Source organism: Heterodontus francisci, unplaced genomic scaffold (genome assembly GCF_036365525.1).
Source record: "Heterodontus francisci isolate sHetFra1 unplaced genomic scaffold, sHetFra1.hap1 HAP1_SCAFFOLD_484, whole genome shotgun sequence".
Classification (NCBI taxonomy): Eukaryota; Metazoa; Chordata; class Chondrichthyes; order Heterodontiformes; family Heterodontidae; genus Heterodontus; species Heterodontus francisci.
The window spans coordinates 1,132,459-1,149,559 of record NW_027141664.1 but is presented as its reverse complement, the minus strand read 5'-3'; the positions used below and the strand labels follow the sequence as shown (position 1 = coordinate 1,149,559).

Genomic DNA, 17,101 nt, shown 5'->3' with positions numbered 1-17,101 from the left:
GAGAAGGAGAACAGTGCAGACCCCCTGATCGGCATATTTCCAAAAAGCAAGGAAAAAAGAGAGAGAGAGAGAAGGAGAACAGTGCAGACCCCCTGATCGGCATATTTCCAAAAAACAAGGAAAAGACAGAGAGAGAGAAGGAGAACAGTGCAGACCCCCTGATCGGCATATTTCCAAAAAACAAGGAAAAGACAGAGAGAGAGAAGGAGAACAGTGCAGACCCCCTGATCGGCATATTTCCAAAAAACAAGGAAAAGAGAAAGAGAGAGAAGGGGAACAGTGCAGACCCCCTGATCGGCATATTTCCAAAAAGCAAAGAAAAGAGAGAGAGAGAGAGAAGGGGAACAGAGCAGACCCCCTGATCGGCATATTTCCAAAAAGCAAAGAAAAGAGAGAGAGAGAGAGAAGGGGAACAGTGCAGACCCCCTGATCGGCATATTTCCAAAAAGCAAGGAAAAGAGAGAGAGAGAGAGAAGGGGAACAGTGCAGACCCCCTGATCGGCATATTTCCAAAATTCAAAGAGTGATGTTAGAGTGAAGCGGGAAGGTGATTGGTTGTGAGTATTCTGTTTTGTTTAAATCTAGGGCGGTGGTTTAAATTGGGACAGTAAAACTATTAATATTGTATTAAATTTATAGCTTCATTCGTTAACCATAGAATCATAGAAAAATTACGGCACAGAAGGAGGCCATTCAACCCATTGTGTCTGCGCCGACTAAAATAACTAGCCGCCCAATCTGGTCCTACCTTTCAGCACCTGGTCTGTAGCCTTGCGGGTTGCAGCACGTCAGGTGCCTGTCCAGATACCTTTTAAATGAGTTGAGAGTTTCTGCCTCCAACACCATTCCTGGCAGTGAATTCCAGACACCCACCACCCTCTGGGTGAAAATGTTTTTCCTCATGTCCCCCTTAATCCTTCTACCAATCACCTTAAATCTGTGCCCCCTGGTAATTGACCTCTCTGCTCGGGGAAACAGGTCCTTCCTGTCTACTCTATCTCATAATTTTGTACACCTCCATTAAGTCACACCTCAGCCTCCTCTGTTCTCAGGAAACCAACCCTAGTCAACCCAATCTTTCCTCATAGCTGCAACTTTCAAGCCCTGGCCACATTGTTGTAAATCTCCTCTGTACTCTCGCCAGGGCAATTATGTCCTTCCTGTAATGTGGTGACCGGGACTGTACGCAACACTCCAGCTGTGGCCTAACCACTAATTAATAAAATTTCATTGGGGTAAGTATGACAGTGGGAATTAATATTAAGAGTATTAGCACAGAGCAGGACTAGAGATGTTAGTTAAAATTAATAGTTTAGATAAAATATTAACTAGATTCTAAAAGCGATAATGGAGATTATTTCCTTGATCATGGATAGGCAGCTGAGACCTGTTGCTTGCAATTCCTACATCATGTGGGAACATCAGGACACTTCATGTGTCTTGGGGGACCATGTGTGTAGGACGTATCTCCAGCTGCTTGAGCTGAAGCTCAGGATTTCCAATACCTCATCCGCAGCTAAGTAATTTCCTAGCAACAAATCCAAACCTTCAATATGCAATTCAGGGACAACTTCCACTATTACAGGACCAGTGACTAAATCACTTTGTAAATTAACCTTACACAATGGAATAGTTAGATAACCTCCCTCAATGCCCTGCACTAGGACTTTCACATTCATTGAACTACCTGGGGGAAAATTCACATCCTTTGCTACCATTACTGACTAGGCTACCCCTTAACTACTAAGCAGGATGATCGACTTGTCTGACTCACCAGATGGAATGGGAACACCTTACCCTTGAACAGAAAATTTCTATCACTTTCAGGGACCTAATTTAGTTCATTAGCACCCAGGGGAGAACACCTCTGCTCATTATTTAAAATCGCCGAGGCCACTGGCTTATCAGCAGTGCCTCCTGTTGGGGCATCCTTTTCAGGTCAGGCTTTTGGTAAACCTACCCCACAGTTTGCTTCTTAACTTCCAGCATTCTGATTTTATCTTTTCTTTTCTTCTTTGGCCTCCTTATCTCGAGAGACAATGGGTAAGCGCCTGGAGGTGGTCAGTGGTTTGTGAAGCAGCGCCTAGAGTGGCTATAAAGGCCAATTCTAGAGTGACAGGCTCTTCCACAGGTGCTGCAGAAAAATTTGTTTGTCGGGGCTGTTACACAGTTGGCTCTCCCCTTGCGCTTTTGTCTTTTTTCCTGCCAACTGCTAAGTCTCTTCTACTCGCTACACTTTAGCCCCGCCTTTATGGCTGCCTGCCAGCTCTGGCGAACGCTGGCAACTGACTCCCACGACTTGTGATCAATGTCACAGGACTTCATGTTGCGTTTGCAGACGTCTTTAAAGCGGAGACATGGACGGCCGGTGGGTCTGATACCAGTGGCGAGCTCCCCAGGATCTTTGGGGATCCTGCCATCTTCCATGCGGCTCACATGGCCAAACCATCTCAAGTGCCGCTGACTCAGTAGTGTGTATAAGCTGGGGATGTTGGCCGCCTCGAGGACTTCTGTGTTGGATATACGGTCCTGCCACCTGATGCCAAGTATTCTCCGGAGGCAGCGAAGATGGAATGAATTGAGACGTCGCTCTTGGCTGACATACGTTGTCCAGGCCTCGCTGCCATAGAGCAAGGTACTGAGGACACAGGCTTGATACACTCGGACTTTTGTGTTCCATGTCAGTGCGCCATTTTCCCACACTCTCTTGGCCAGTCTGGACATAGCAGTGGAAGCCTTTCCCATGCACTTGTTGATTTCTGCATCTAGAGACAGGTTACTGGTGATAGTTGAGCCTAGGTAGGTGAACTCTTGAACCACTTCCAGAGCGTGGTCGCCAATATTGATGGATGGAGCATTTCTGACGTCCTGTCCCATGATGTTCATTTTCTTGAGGCTGATGGTTCGGCCAAATTCGTTGCAGGCAGCCACAAACCTGTCGATGAGACTCTGCAGACACTCTTCAGTGTACAAAAATTTCTAAATTCACTTGTAACAGCCCTTCAAAACACTCTCACAGGGGATGCTGAGGCCAAGTGGGCCCACATCAGAGACGCCATCTATGAGTCAGCTTTGACCACCTACGGCAAACGTGCGAAGAGGAATGCAGACTGGTTTCAATCTCATATTGAAGAGCTGGAACCTGTCATAACTGCTAAGCGCATTGCAGTGTTGAACTACAAGAAAGTCCCCAGCGAGTTAACATCCATAACACTTAAAGCAGCCAGAAGCACTGCACAAAGAACAGCCAGGCGCTGCGCAAATGACTACTGGCAACACCTATGCAGTCATATTCAGCTGGCCTCAGACACCGGAAACATCAGAGGAATGTATGATGGCATTAAGAGAGCTTTTGGGCCAACCATCAAGAAGATCGCCCCCCTCAAATCTAAATCAGGGGACATAATCACTGACCAACGCAAGCAAATGGACCGCTGGGTTGAGCACTACCTAGAACTATACTCCAGGGAGAATGTTGTCACTGCCCTCAATGCAACCCAGCCTCTACCAGTCATGGATGAGCTGGACGTACAGCCAACCAAATCGGAACTCAGTGATGCCATTGATTCTCTAGCCAGCGGAAAAGCCCCTGGGAAGGACAGCATTACCCCTGAAATAATCAAGAGTGCCAAGCCTGCTATACTCTCAGCACTACATGAACTGCTTTGCCTGTGCTGGGACAAGGGAGCAGTACCTCAGGGCATGCGCGATGCCAATATCATCACCCTCTATAAAAACAAAGGTGACCGCGGTGACTGCAACAACTACCGTGGAATCTCCCTGCTCAGCATAGTGGGGAAAGTCTTTGCTCGAGTCGCTTTAAACAGGCTCCAGAAGCTGGCCGAGTGCGTCTACCCTGAAGCAGTGTGGCTTTCGTGCAGAGAGATCGACCATTGACATGCTGTTCTCCCTTCGTCAGATACGGGAGAAATGCCGCGAACAACAGATGCCCCTCTACGTTGCTTTCATTGATCTCACCAAAGCCTTTGACCTCGTCAGCAGACGTGGTCTCTTCAGACTACTAGAAAAGATTGGATGCCCACCAAAGCAACTAAGTATCATCACCTCATTCCATGACAATATGAAAGGCACAATTCAACATAGCGGCATGTCATCAGACCCCTTTCCTATCCTGAGTGGCGTGAAACAGGGCTGTGTTTTCACACCCACACTTTTTTTCTCCCTGCTGCTCTCACAAGCGTTCAAGTCTTCAGAAGAAGGAATTTTCCTCCACACAAGATCAGGGGGCAGGTTGTTCAACCTTTCCCGTCTAAGAGCGAAGTCCAAAGTACGGAAAGTCCTCATCAGGGAACTCCTCTTTGCTGATGATGCTGCTTTAACATCTGATTTTATATGCCCTCCTTTATTACACATCAGTCCTTTGACTCAACCCTAGTCTCCTGATTATCTTTCTTACCACTTTGAGGATTGCCTGTATCCTCTCCTTTACCTTTTCTCTCACTAAAATCAGATCTCTTTTCCTTATCAAACCTCCTGTCTCTCCAACGTCTCTGAACATTTCCAAACTGTGACCAGTAACTACTGCTTTTGTGGGTCAATTTGTAATCATCTGCCATTATGGTGGCATCCCTTATTTTACCAACTTTATGTTTTTCCAGGTGGGACCTTATTCCAGCAGGGACAACATTTTTAAATTCTTCTATTAGGATTACTTCCCTAAGGCTCTCAATGTCTTTCTCAATCTTCATTGACCTATATCTCCGATCAAACACCATTTCCTTCACTCTAGCAAATTCCATATAAGCCTGGCACTGATTTTTTTCAATTCCTGTATTTTTGTCTGTAAACCTCTGGTGCCAATTCATATGCATTAAGAAATGTCGTTTTAACCATTTCATAGTGTTCTGAACACTGAACTTTATTGTGTGACTATGTTTTAAAAACTGTAATTTTAATGCAGTGTAAAGAGGATTCAGAGGTGACATGTGACCTCATGCAAATTCTGCCCAGTGACAAGACAGGGGTCTTGGTTACCATGTAAATAAGGAACCCAGATCAAACATCCTTTTGAAAGCAAAGTACGAGGTTGTAACACCTGAAGGACAACATGTTTTGCTCTCCCAGACTCTCAGTTCATAAACAAGGAGCCAAGGACTCTGGAAATGCAAATTTATGTTGCAATTGCTAACACTTGGAAATAAAGGAAGGCCCAGTTGCTTTTGCTATGGCCAGACTTATGGACTATGAATATTGTAAAAGGAAAACAACTATTCTGGATAAATTCAACAGGCTTTCCTAAGTCTGACAGCTGTAAGGAAAGAAGGAAGATACGAAGAAATCAGCAGGTGCTTGACAGCCTTTGAAGAGAGAGAAAAAAACTGCTCTCAAAACACTGATACAGTGAAAGGCTGCTAAGACTTGAACCCGATTCGAAAGTTGAGGTTTCCGGAGGAGAAAAGACAGAATCATAGAATTGTTACAGCGGAGAAGGAGGCCATTCAGCCCCTCCTGTCTTCCCCGGCTCTCCTAATGAGCATTTCACCTTGTGCCACTCCCGATCCTTTCACAAGTGGGAATAGTTTCTCCCTATCGACTGTCCCGACACCTCATAATTTTGAATACCTCTATAAAATCTCCTCTCAAGCCTTCTGTTCTCCAAGGAGAACTTCTGTCCCAACTTCTACAATCTATCTTCATAGATCTATCTTCTGCACCATCTCTAATGCCTTCATATCCTTCCTGAAGCACAGTGCCAGAACTGGACGCAGTACTCTAGCTGAGGCCGAACTAGTGTCTGATACAAGTTCAACATAACCTCCTTGCTCTTGTACTCTATGCCCCTATTCATAAAGCCCAGGATACCGTATGCATTCTCGACCTGTCCAGCCACCTACAATGACTTATGCACATATAAGACCAACAGGGTCATCAGGGATTGCCTTATTAACAGAGGACCAGTCAAGTGTGCTCAGAAGTGACTGAAGAGGACATTGGCTTTGTTAAGGACTGGGAGGTCCAATCCATTGCAACTGGGAGGAATTTGGAACTTTTAACTGCAAAGGTACTGATTCAGTGAGAACACTGTGTAACAGATACATGTGGTGTGCGATTTTTGTATGTGTTAATACGTTAATGGGAGATGCCTTTCTCTGTAATATATTGTATGAGCTACTTACTAAGCACTGTATAGTTAATGTTAATTTTTAGTTTAGTTATAATAAAAGTCTTGTCATCTGTCATGCTGGGCCCCTACCTGCCAAGAATGAGGCATATTAATTTCACCATATGGACATTAAATTTCAACTTGTTGCTGGGAAGAAGAGAAGGCCTGTTACAAGGCCTCACAGCTCCAGCGACCTGGGTTCACTTCTGGGTACTGCCTGTGCGGAGTTTGCAAGTTCACCCTGTGACCGCATGGGTTTCTGCCAGGTGCTCCAGTTTCCTCCCACAGCCAAAGACCTGCAGGTTGATAGGTAAATTGGCCGTTGTAAATTTCCCCTAGGATAGGTAGGTGGTAGGAGAATTGAGGGAAGGTGGGAATGTGGTAGGGAATATAGGATTAATGTAGGATTAGTATAAATGGGTGGTTGATGGTCAGCACAGACTCGGTGGGCCGAAGGGCCTGTTTCCGTGCTGTATCTCTCTATGACTGTATGACAAGGGCTGCCAGACTTGGATGGAAGACATTTGCATACCAATAGGGACAGGAGAGGTTACTTCCCTTATCCAATTTAACCCACAATGGATTTTGAACACCAAACATTAAAGGTGAGGGAGCTTAAATTTCAAGATGACTGCTGGGATAGCTGAATCTACAAACAGATGTGGTTAGACCAGCTGGTCACGTGACTAGCCTGCTTGGCAACCCGTTATTTCTGAATTGTACTAACAGTTTGAACTGAGAAAGACTGCTCCTGGACTGAGAAAATTTCTCCTGTCTGCTCCCATCTCTTTCTCACAAGCCTCTGAATCCACTGAAGACACCTGAACCCCAAGAGAGAAAGGTTTCCTACAGCGAACAATACTGGGCCCCAACAAAAAGCAAGAACTACCTACAATCAAGGACTCTACAGTGAGCTCGAAGAACCATAACAAAAACTCTTCAGATTTTGCCTCAAACTTCTACTTTATTTTTCTTCTGCTCTTTTCTGTCTCTATTTGCATTTGTGTATCGTGTATGCAGGCTAGCGTGGGCGCGTCATGTATCCATCGGTGTCAACCGAATTAAAATTCAAGTTTAATAAATTTCAACTTTTCTTCTTTAATCCTTAGAAAATCTGTTTGGCCGGTTTCTTTGCCTTATAATTGGAAAGCAGTGAGCAAGGATTCACCAAGTGGGAGCTAAAAACAGTGTGTTAAAAATTAAACCCTGTTACAGTAAGACCAGGTGAAGACTGAAAGGGAACCCTAGACCTCTCTCTCACATGTAATCCTTTAATTAGTCTGGTGACCCTGTTGGTCTTTTCTCCTCCACAAATCTCAACTTTCGAATCGGGTTCAAGTCTCAGGAGCTTTTTGCTGTATCAGCGATCTGAGAACAGCTGTTTTTCTCTCTCTTTTAAGGCTGCACAGCTCCTTGCTTGCTGGGTCCCTTTCTTCTTGCAGCCCGCCAGACATAGGAAGCCGGTTTAATTTAGCCAGAATCATTTGCCTTTTACAATTTTCAGAGTCCATAGGTCTAACCATGGCAAAACCACTTGGGCCCTCTTTCGTTTCCCAGTGTTAACAATTGCAGCTCAAATTTGCATTTTTAGAGCCCCTGGCTCCCTGTTTAGGATCTGGAGTCTGGGAGAGTGAAACCCATTGTCCTTCAGGTGTTACAACCTTGCAGCCTGCTTTCAAAAGGATCTTTGATCTGGGTTCATGGTAACCAAGATCCCTGGCTTGTGTCTGGGCAGAATTGGTGTGAGGTCACATGTCTCCTCCAAATCCATTTTACACTACATTAAAGATCGCAGTTATTAAAACATAATCATACTACAAAGTACAGCATTTATACAATATCTATCTCGACAACATCCACCACATTTTCTTCATCGACCTTCTCTCTTACTTCATCAAAAAATTAAATTAGATTAGTCAAGCATGATCTGCCTTTTACAGATCCATGCTGGCTATCCTAAATTAACTCAAACCTCTCCAAGTGCCTATTGGATTTTTTACCTGATTGTTGTTTCTAAAACCTTACCCACCATTGATTTTACACTGACCAATGTGTAGTTACTGGGAATGTCCTTACATTTCTTAAATTCTTATTCGACTTTTCTGCAGCAGTTTGATACAACAGAGTGGTTTGCTAGGGCATTTCAGAGGGCAGTTAAGAGTCAACCACATTGCTATGGATCTGGAGTCATGTGTAGTCCTGACCGGCCTGTGTTACCCTTTAAATGCATGTATGGGTTTGTGTTTGTGAGTATGTGCAAGTGTGGGGAGGATAAGTGAGGAGGAGAATGTGCTTTTCTCAGATGGGTCTGTCTTGTTGTGCAGGTGATACAGGGCCTGCTCCAGGCTCATGAAAGCGACATTGTCTCCAGAGACAAGACAATAATTCTGTTTGCACACGAGGTGACCAGAGTTTTCCACGATCGGCTCAGCGATGTGAAAGACAGGCAGATGTTTTATACTTTCCTCTCAGACGATCTCCACAACTACTTCAAGGTGAGCAGTATAATGGCCAATCTGTTCAGGGCTCTAGCTGCGGAAACAGAGACCCTGATATTCAGTGGGTAAGAGTAAGGTGTAGGTGAGCCTTAAAGTGAACAGTGACCTTGGGGAGATTGGACGGGGATCTTAATGGCAGGATTTCATTTACAGAAGTGTTCTCAGAGTCCAGCCCAATTCCAATGCCCACCACACCCACTGCATAGCTGCTGGGTGGTAGTGGGAATCAGGCAACAGGATGCCACAGCTAGTAACCCATGGCTGTCAGTGGCTGCAGGGAGTGGTAGTGTTCTGGAGGTGATCACAGAAAAGGTTCCAGCTGCGATTGAGTAACAGCTGGGGAATGAGGGGAGCCTGGGGCATCAGGCTGCCCGGATCACTGATGTTATTATAGTGCACGTTCAATGTCTTCCGTCCTCCTGCTTGCACCACCCTGCTTTATTAATGCCAGGTGGGTGGTACTGAATGTCGTGCCCAAATAACCTAAATATTGGTTATCCAGATACATAAGCTAGCTACTTATCTTAGCTTCCTCTGGTTTTACAACTCCATTCCTTCATTTGAGTTGGGTGTGAGAAACCACCTTCCTCCTCTCCACCGAATTCCTACAATCACCACATTTTCAGCTTCCACTCGCGATCCACTCAGACTGCAAATCACCTATTGTAAAATTCAGACAGCTTTGCTTTGGTTCCCAGTTCTCACACCATTGTGTCAGTTCAGCTTACTGCACTGCACTAAATTTACCAGTGGTATTACCCACATTTGTTCTACACCCCTCGAGACTCTTACCCAACAAAAATCTCAGTCTGGAAAGTTCCAATTGACCCCCAGCATTAACAGCATTTTGGGAAGAGAGTTCCAGATTTCCATTACCCTTTGTGTGAAGAAGTGCTTTCTTGTTTCACCTCTGGATGCCCTCGCTCTAATTTTAATGTGAAACCTCCTTGTTCTGAACTCCGCCGTGAGGAAATAGTTTCCCTCAATCTACTTACGACCTACCAGAGGAAAGCCACAGCGGCCAGGTCTCTGGCACTGAGCCTGACTCTGTGGCTCAGAAGGGAAGGGGGAAGAATAGGAGAGCGATAGTGATAGGAGATTCAATGGTTAGAGGAACAGACAGGAGATTCTGTGGTCGCGAACAAGACTCCCGGATGGTATGTTGCCTCCCAGGTGCCAGGGTCAGGGATGTCTCGGATCGAGTCTACAGGATTCTTAAGGGGGAGGGGGAGCAGCCAGAAGTCGTGGTACATATCAGTACCAATGACATAGCTAGGAAAAGGGATGAGGACCTGAAAAGCAAATATAGGGAGTTAGGTTGGAAGCTAAAAGGCAGGACGAGCAGAGTAGTAATCTCAGGATTGATACTGGTGCCACGTGCCAGTGAGGCTAGAAACAGAGAGTGAGTGCAGCAGAACACGTGTCTACAGAGCTGGTGGAGGAGGGAGGGCTTCAGATATGTGGTTAATTGGGATACCTTCTGGGGAAGGTGGGACCTGTACAAGAAGGACGGGTTGCATCTGAACTGGAGGGGCATCAATATCCTGGGCGGGAGGTTTGCTAGAGCTCTTCGGGAGGGTTTAAACTAGTTTGGCAGGGGGATGGGAACCGGAGCTACGGATCAGGCAGATACAGAGTGCAGAGAGTCTGTGAGGAAGGTTAGACAGTTGACAGGGCAAAGTTGCAGCCAGTATGATGGGTTGAAGTGAGTCTATTTTAACGCAAGAAGTGTCAGGAATAAGGGTGATGAACTTAGAGCATGGATCAGTACTTGGAGCTACAATGTTGTGGCCATTACAGAGACGTGGATATCACAGGGGCAGGAATGGATGTTGGATGTTCCGGGGTTTAGATGTTTCAAAAGGAATAGGGAGGGAGGTAAAAGAGGTGGGGGAGTGGCATTGTTAATCAGGGATAGTATCACAGCTGCAGAAAGGGAGGTCATCGAGGAGGGTTTGTCTACTGAGTCATTATGGGTGGAAGTCAAACAGGAAAGGAGCAGTCATTTTATTGGGAGTTTTCGATAGAACCCCCCAATAGCAACAGAGACACGGAGGAACAGATTGGGAAGCAGATTTTGGAAAGGTGCAGAAGTAACAGGGTTGTTGTCATGGGTGACTTCAACTTCCCTAATATTGATTGGAACCTCCTTAGTGCAAATAGTTTGGATGGAGCAGTTTTTGTCAGGTGTGTCCAGGAAGGTTTCCTGACTCAATATGTAGATAGGCCGACTAGAGGGGAGGCTATGTTGGATTTGGTGCTTGGCAACGAACCAGGCCAAGTGGCAGATCTCTCAGTGGGAGAGCATTTTGGTGATAGTGATCACAACTCCCTGACCTTTACTATAGTCATGGAGAGGGATAGGAGCAGACGGGATGGGAAAATATTTAATTGGGGGAGGGGGAATTACAATGCTATTAGGCAGGAACTGGGGAGCATAAATTGGGAACAGATGTTCTCAGGGAAATGCACGACAGAAATGTGGAGGTTGTTTAGGGAGCACTTGCTGCGACTGCTGGATAGGTTTGTCCCGATGAGGCAGGGAAGGGATGGTAGGGTGAAGGAACCTTGGATGACAAGAGATGTGGAACAGTTAGTCAGGAGGAAGAAGGAAGCTTACTTAAGGTTGAGGAAGCAAGGATCAGACAGGGCTCTAGAGGGTTACAAGGTAGCCAGGAAGGAACTGAAGAATGGACTTAGGAGAGCTAGAAGGGGACATGAAAAAGTCTTGGCGGGTAGGATTAAGGAAAATCCCAAGACGTTCTACACTTATGTGAGGAACAAGAGGATGGCCAGAGTGAGGGTAGGGCCAATCAGGGATAGTGGAGGGAACTTGTGCCTGGAGTCGGAGGAGGTAGGGGAGGTCCTTAATGAATACTTTGCTTCAGTATTCACTCGAGAGAGGGACCTTGTCGTTTGCGAGGACAGCGTGAAACAGGCTGATATGCTCGAACAGGTTGATGTTAAGAAGGAGGATGTGCTGGAAATTTTGAAAGACATGAGGATAGATAAGTCCCCGGGGCCAGATGGGATATACCCAAGGATATTACGGGAAGAGGGAAGAGATTGCCGCGCCTTTGGCAATGATCTTTGCGTCCTCACTGTCCACTGGAGTAGTACCAGTTGATTGGAGGATGGCAAATGTTATTCCCTTGTTCAAGAAAGGGAATAGGGATAACCCTGGGAATTACAGACCAGTCAGTCTTACGTCGGTGGTGGGCAAATTATTGGAGAGGTTTCTGAGAGACAGGATTTATGATTATTTGGAAAAGCATGGTTTGATTAGAGATAGTCAGCATGGCTTTGTGAGGGGCAGGGCATGCCTCACAAGCCTTATTGAATTCTTTGAAGATATGACAAAACACGTTGATGAAGGAAGAGCAGTGAATGTGGTGTTTATGGATTTTAGCAAGGTGTTTGATAAGGTTCCCCATGGTAGGCTCATTCAGAAAGTAAGGAGACATGGGATACAGGGAAATTTGTCTGTCTGGATACAGAATTGGCTGGCCCATAGAAGACAGAGGGTGGTAGTAGATGGAAAGTATTCAGCCTGGAGCTTGGTGACCAGTGGTGTTCCACAGGGATCTGTTCTGGGACCTCTGCTCTTTGTGATTTTTATAAATGACTTGGATGAGGAAGTGGAAGGCTGGGTTAGTAAGTTTGCCGATGACACAAAGGTTGCTGGAGTTGTGGATAGTGTGGAGGGCTGTTGTAGGTTGCAACGGGACATTGACAGGATGCAGAGCTGGGCTGAGAAGTGGCAGATGGAGTTCAACCTGGAAAAGTGTGAAGTGATTCATTTTGGAAGGTCGAATTTGAAAACAGAATACAGGCTTAAAGACAGGATTCTTGGCAGTGTGGCGGAACAGAGGGATCTTGGGGTCCACATCCATAGAACCCTCAAAGTTGCCACCCAAGTTGATAGGGTTGTTAAGAAGGCATTTGGGGTGTTGGCTTTCATTAACAGGGGGATTGAGTTTCAGAGCCACGAGGTTATGCTGCAGCTCTATAAAGCCCTGGTTAGACCACACTTGGAATATTATGTTCAGTTCTGGTCGCCTCATTATAGGAAGGATGTGAAAGCTTTAGAGAGGGTGCAGAGGAGATTTACCAGGATGCTGCCTGGACTGGAGGGCATGTCTTATGAAGAAAGGTTGAGGGAGCTAGGGCTTTTCTCATTGGAGCGAAGAAGGATGAGAGGTGACTTGATAGAGGGGTACAAGATGATGAGAGGCATAGATAGAGTGGAGAGCCAGAGACTTTTTCCCAGGGCGGAAAGGGCTATCACCAGGGGGCATAATTTTAAGGTGATTGGAGGAAGGTTTCGGGGAGATGTCAGAGGTAGGTTCTTTACACAGAGTGGTGGGTGCATGGAATGCACTGCCAGCGGTGGTAGTAGAAGCAGATACATTAGGGACATTTAAGCGACTCTTGGATAGGTACATGGATGATAGTAGAATGAAGGGTCTGTTGGTAGTTTGATCTTAGAGTAGGTTAAAGGGTCAGCACAACATCGTGGGCTGAAGGGCCTGTACTGTGCTGTACTGTTCTCTGTTCTATTTCATCAGTTACTTTAATCATCTGAAACACCTCAATTAGATCACCCCTTAATCTTCTAACTCAAGGGAACACAAGCCTTGTCCAGGCAACCTGTCCTCATAACTTAATGCTTTTAGTCCTGTTATCATTCTGGTGAATCTACACTGCCCCTTCCCCCCCGCCCCTCCAAGGCCAGTATATCTTTCCTGAGTGCAGTGCCCAGAACTGAATGGAGTTACTCCAGACGCGGGTCTGATCAGAGCTTCCACCCGTTTGTATTCCAGCCCCCTTGAGGTAAGGGTCAATATTCTTTCAGCCTTTTCAATTATTTTTGTCCCTGTTCATTAGTTTTTAGTGATTTGTTTGTTTGGATTTCAAAATTTCTCTGCTCCACAACTCCTAGTCTCTCATCATTAACAATTTTTTCAGATTTGTCTTTCTCAGATGCAAAATGGAGGACCTCACATGCCCCCACATTGAACTCTATCTGCAGTTGTTCTATCCAAGCTGTGGTCACCTGTCCTAATGTCTCCTTATGTGGCACAGGGTCAAATTTTGTCTGATAACACTTCCGTAAAATGCCTTTTGGTGTTTACTATGTTAAAGGCACTATATAAAGGCAAGTTGTTGTTGCTGCCACTCCCTTAGTCTAGCAGTGTCCCTTTGTAAATTCCTGCTCACATCTAGATTATTTACCATCCTCCTTACTCATACTGTCTTCTGCAACTGGAATTGATCTGGCTCAAACAGCCATCTGTGGTCCCTTATCGATGGGCCAAGAGCCCCACCAGCAGGAACATGCTGGCACTGCACCATTTATAAACAGAAATAATGTACACCCAGGAAAAGTAAATCATAGTGGGAGAAACAAGTCACCAGTGACAGCCTGGAAGGAGCACGTGGCATAAAAGTTGAGGGCAACGGTGACCTTGACTGCCCCAGGCAGTACTGTCCATACACTGGTGCGAGAGCGGGCTGGAATTGTGGCTGCAACAGGTGATGTAGCTAGTTCACAGCCTCCTGTGTGAAGAAAAGGCACTGCACGTCATCAAGCTGAGGTACGGGAAGAGCTCCCTGAAGACCCATTGTGGCTATGACCTCACGCTTCTCCCTACTTGTGGCAGCTTCTCCTCCTCTCTGCTGTCGTCCTTGATGTTTCATCTCCTCCTACTGATCAGCTTTGAGGAGCTGAATGGCCTATTTCTGTTCCTATTTTCCTCCAGCCCACCTAAAGACACCTATGCCGACCAAGAGACAGAAACAGCCAAACACCAGAAAATCTTGGTTTTTAGAAAAATATCTTCTATAGGAGGGATTAACAGAACAATATGTAGGTGAGGGTTTTAATTGAATAACATATAGGAGAGGAGTTTAATTGAATATATAGGAGAGGGGTTTCATGGAATAACATACAGGAGAGGGACTTAATAGAATAAATAGGGGAGGAGTTTAAACAAATAGCGTATAGGAGAAGGGTTTGACAGAACAATGTATAGGAGAGGGGCTTAACCAAACATATAGAATAATACATAGGAGGGGGAGTTTAACGGAATAGCATACAGGAGAGGGGTTTAACAATTCAATTTGTTCATAGGATGTGGGTGTCGCTGGCTCGGCCAGCATTTATTGCCCATCTCAAATTGCCCTTGAGAAGCTGGTCTGAGCCACCTTCTTGAGCCTTGCAGACTTAGGGGTTTAACACAACGTCCAACATTGGAGAGGGGTTTAACACAACGTCCAACATTGGAGAGGGGTTTAACACAACGTCCAACATTGGAGAGGGGTTTAACACAACGTCCAACATTGGAGAGGGGTTTAACACAACGTCCAACATTGGAGAGGGGTTTAACACAACGTCCAACATTGGAGAGGGGTTTAACACAACGTCCAACATTGGAGAGGGGTTTAACACAACGTCCAACATTGGAGAGGGGTTTAACACAACGTCCAACATTGGAGAGGGGTTTAACACAACGTCCAACATTGGAGAGGGGTTTAACACAACGTCCAACATTGAAGAGAGTTGAATCAAGTGTATAATGTTGAAGAGCAGTTTCAAAGAATGCGGTATGTTGGAGAGACATTGAACGGAGCTTCTTGTTATTAACTGTTAAATTGCCTGATGTCTCAGAGTTGTTGAATTTACAGGTGAAATGGAGCCCCGCAAAGCTGATTGATGATTGCTTTTTATTCGGAGACTTCATGGACACGTACGTCCCGAGCAACAGCCGAATTTACAGGCAGATTTTAGATATGAAGAAATTGGAAACTGTTTTGGCGGATTACCACTTGAGACGCAGCTCGTCAAGCATGAAAGTAAGGCAGGGGAGAAATCAGCAGACTCGAGACCCGCCCCTCCCCCCAACATAGACACGAACTGACCAGACTTGAGCACCCTCCGACAGACAGTAACTGACCTGACCAGAGACCCCCCCCAACACTGACTGTAACTGACCAGACCCGTTACCCAACCCCACGCTGACAGTAACTGACCTGACCCGAGACCCCCCCAACACTGACTAACTGACCAGACCCATTACCCAACCCCACGCTGACAGTAACTGACCTGACCAGAGACCCCCCCAACACTGACTGTAACTGACCAGACCCGTTACCCAACCCCACGCTGACAGTAACTGACCAGACCCGAGACCCCCCCAACACTGACTGTAACTGACCAGACCCGTTACCCAACCCCACGCTGACAGTAACTGACCTGACCCGAGACCCCCCCAACACTGACTAACTGACCAGACCCATTACCCAACCCCACGCTGACAGTAACTGACCAGACCCAAGACCCAACCCCACTCTGACCGGAACTGTCCGGACCTGAGACTGGCTCCCCACAACAGCAACAGCAAGTGACCAGACCAGAGACGCGCCCCCCACCCCCCCTGCCAAACAGACAGTAACTGACTAGACCCGACACGTTTTGACGATGGTGATAGCAGTGACGCTGATCCTGGTGACGATGGTGATGAGGTTGTTGACGGTGACCATACTGGTGGCAGTGACAGTGGTGCTGATGGTGATGGCAGTAATTGTGATAATGGTGATCATGGTGATGGCAGTCAAGGTGATGATGGTGGCAATGACGCTGATGGAGACGCTGACAGATGATGGTGATGCTGATGTGGGTGGTGATGGTGGTGACGGCAGTGACGGCGAGGGCAGTGACGGCGAGGGCAGTGACGTGACAATGGTGATCATGGTGATGGTGATGGTGACAGCAGTGACGGTGATGATGGTGATGGCAGTAATGGTGATGGTGATGGCAGTGACGCTGATGGAGATGGTGACGGAGATGACGCTGATGTGGATGGTGATGGTGACAGATGATGGTGGGGACAGTAACCATGGTGATGGTGATCATGATGATGATGGTGATGGCAGTCACGGTGGTGATGGTGATGGCAGTCAAGGTGATGGTGATGGCAGTAATGATGGTATTTGCAGTAATGGTGATGACGGTAATTGCAGTGATGGCAGTGACACTGATGGTGATGATGGCTATTATGGTGATGACAGATAATGGTGATGACACTGATGAGGATGGTGATGGTGGGGGCAGTAACCACGGTGGTGCTGGTGATGGCAGTCACAGTGGCGGTGTTGATGGTGATGGTGATGATGGTGACGGCAGTGACGGTGATGGCTATAATGGTGATGACACTGATGGTAGTGATGGTGATGGCAGTCACGGTGGTGATGGTGATGGCAGTCACGGTGGTGATGGTGATGGTGGGGACAGTAACCATGGTGATGCTGGTGATGGCAGTGACAGTGACGGTGTTGATGGTGATGGTGATGATGGTGACAGCAGTGACGGTGATGATGGTGACGGCAATGGCAGAGATAATGGTGATGGGGACGGTGACAATGGTGATCACGGTGATGATAGGGACGGTGAGCATGGTGATCACGATGGGGACGGTGA

At 46.5% G+C, this 17,101-nt stretch overlaps 1 protein-coding gene across 1 annotated transcript in view; it reads left to right on the top strand.

Annotated features, from left to right (window-relative positions):
* The first annotated feature begins 6,702 nt into the window (after positions 1–6,702).
* LOC137364330 (dynein axonemal heavy chain 6-like) overlaps positions 6,703–17,101 on the top strand; it is a 1,069,890-nt gene continuing 1,059,491 nt past the window's right edge. The window contains exons 1-4 of the mRNA XM_068027612.1: positions 6,703–6,729; positions 8,233–8,370; positions 8,449–8,619; positions 15,310–15,477. Of these exons, the coding sequence (XP_067883713.1) occupies positions 6,703–6,729; positions 8,233–8,370; positions 8,449–8,619; positions 15,310–15,477 (504 nt within the window). The remainder of the gene's footprint in view (positions 6,730–8,232; positions 8,371–8,448; positions 8,620–15,309; positions 15,478–17,101) is intronic.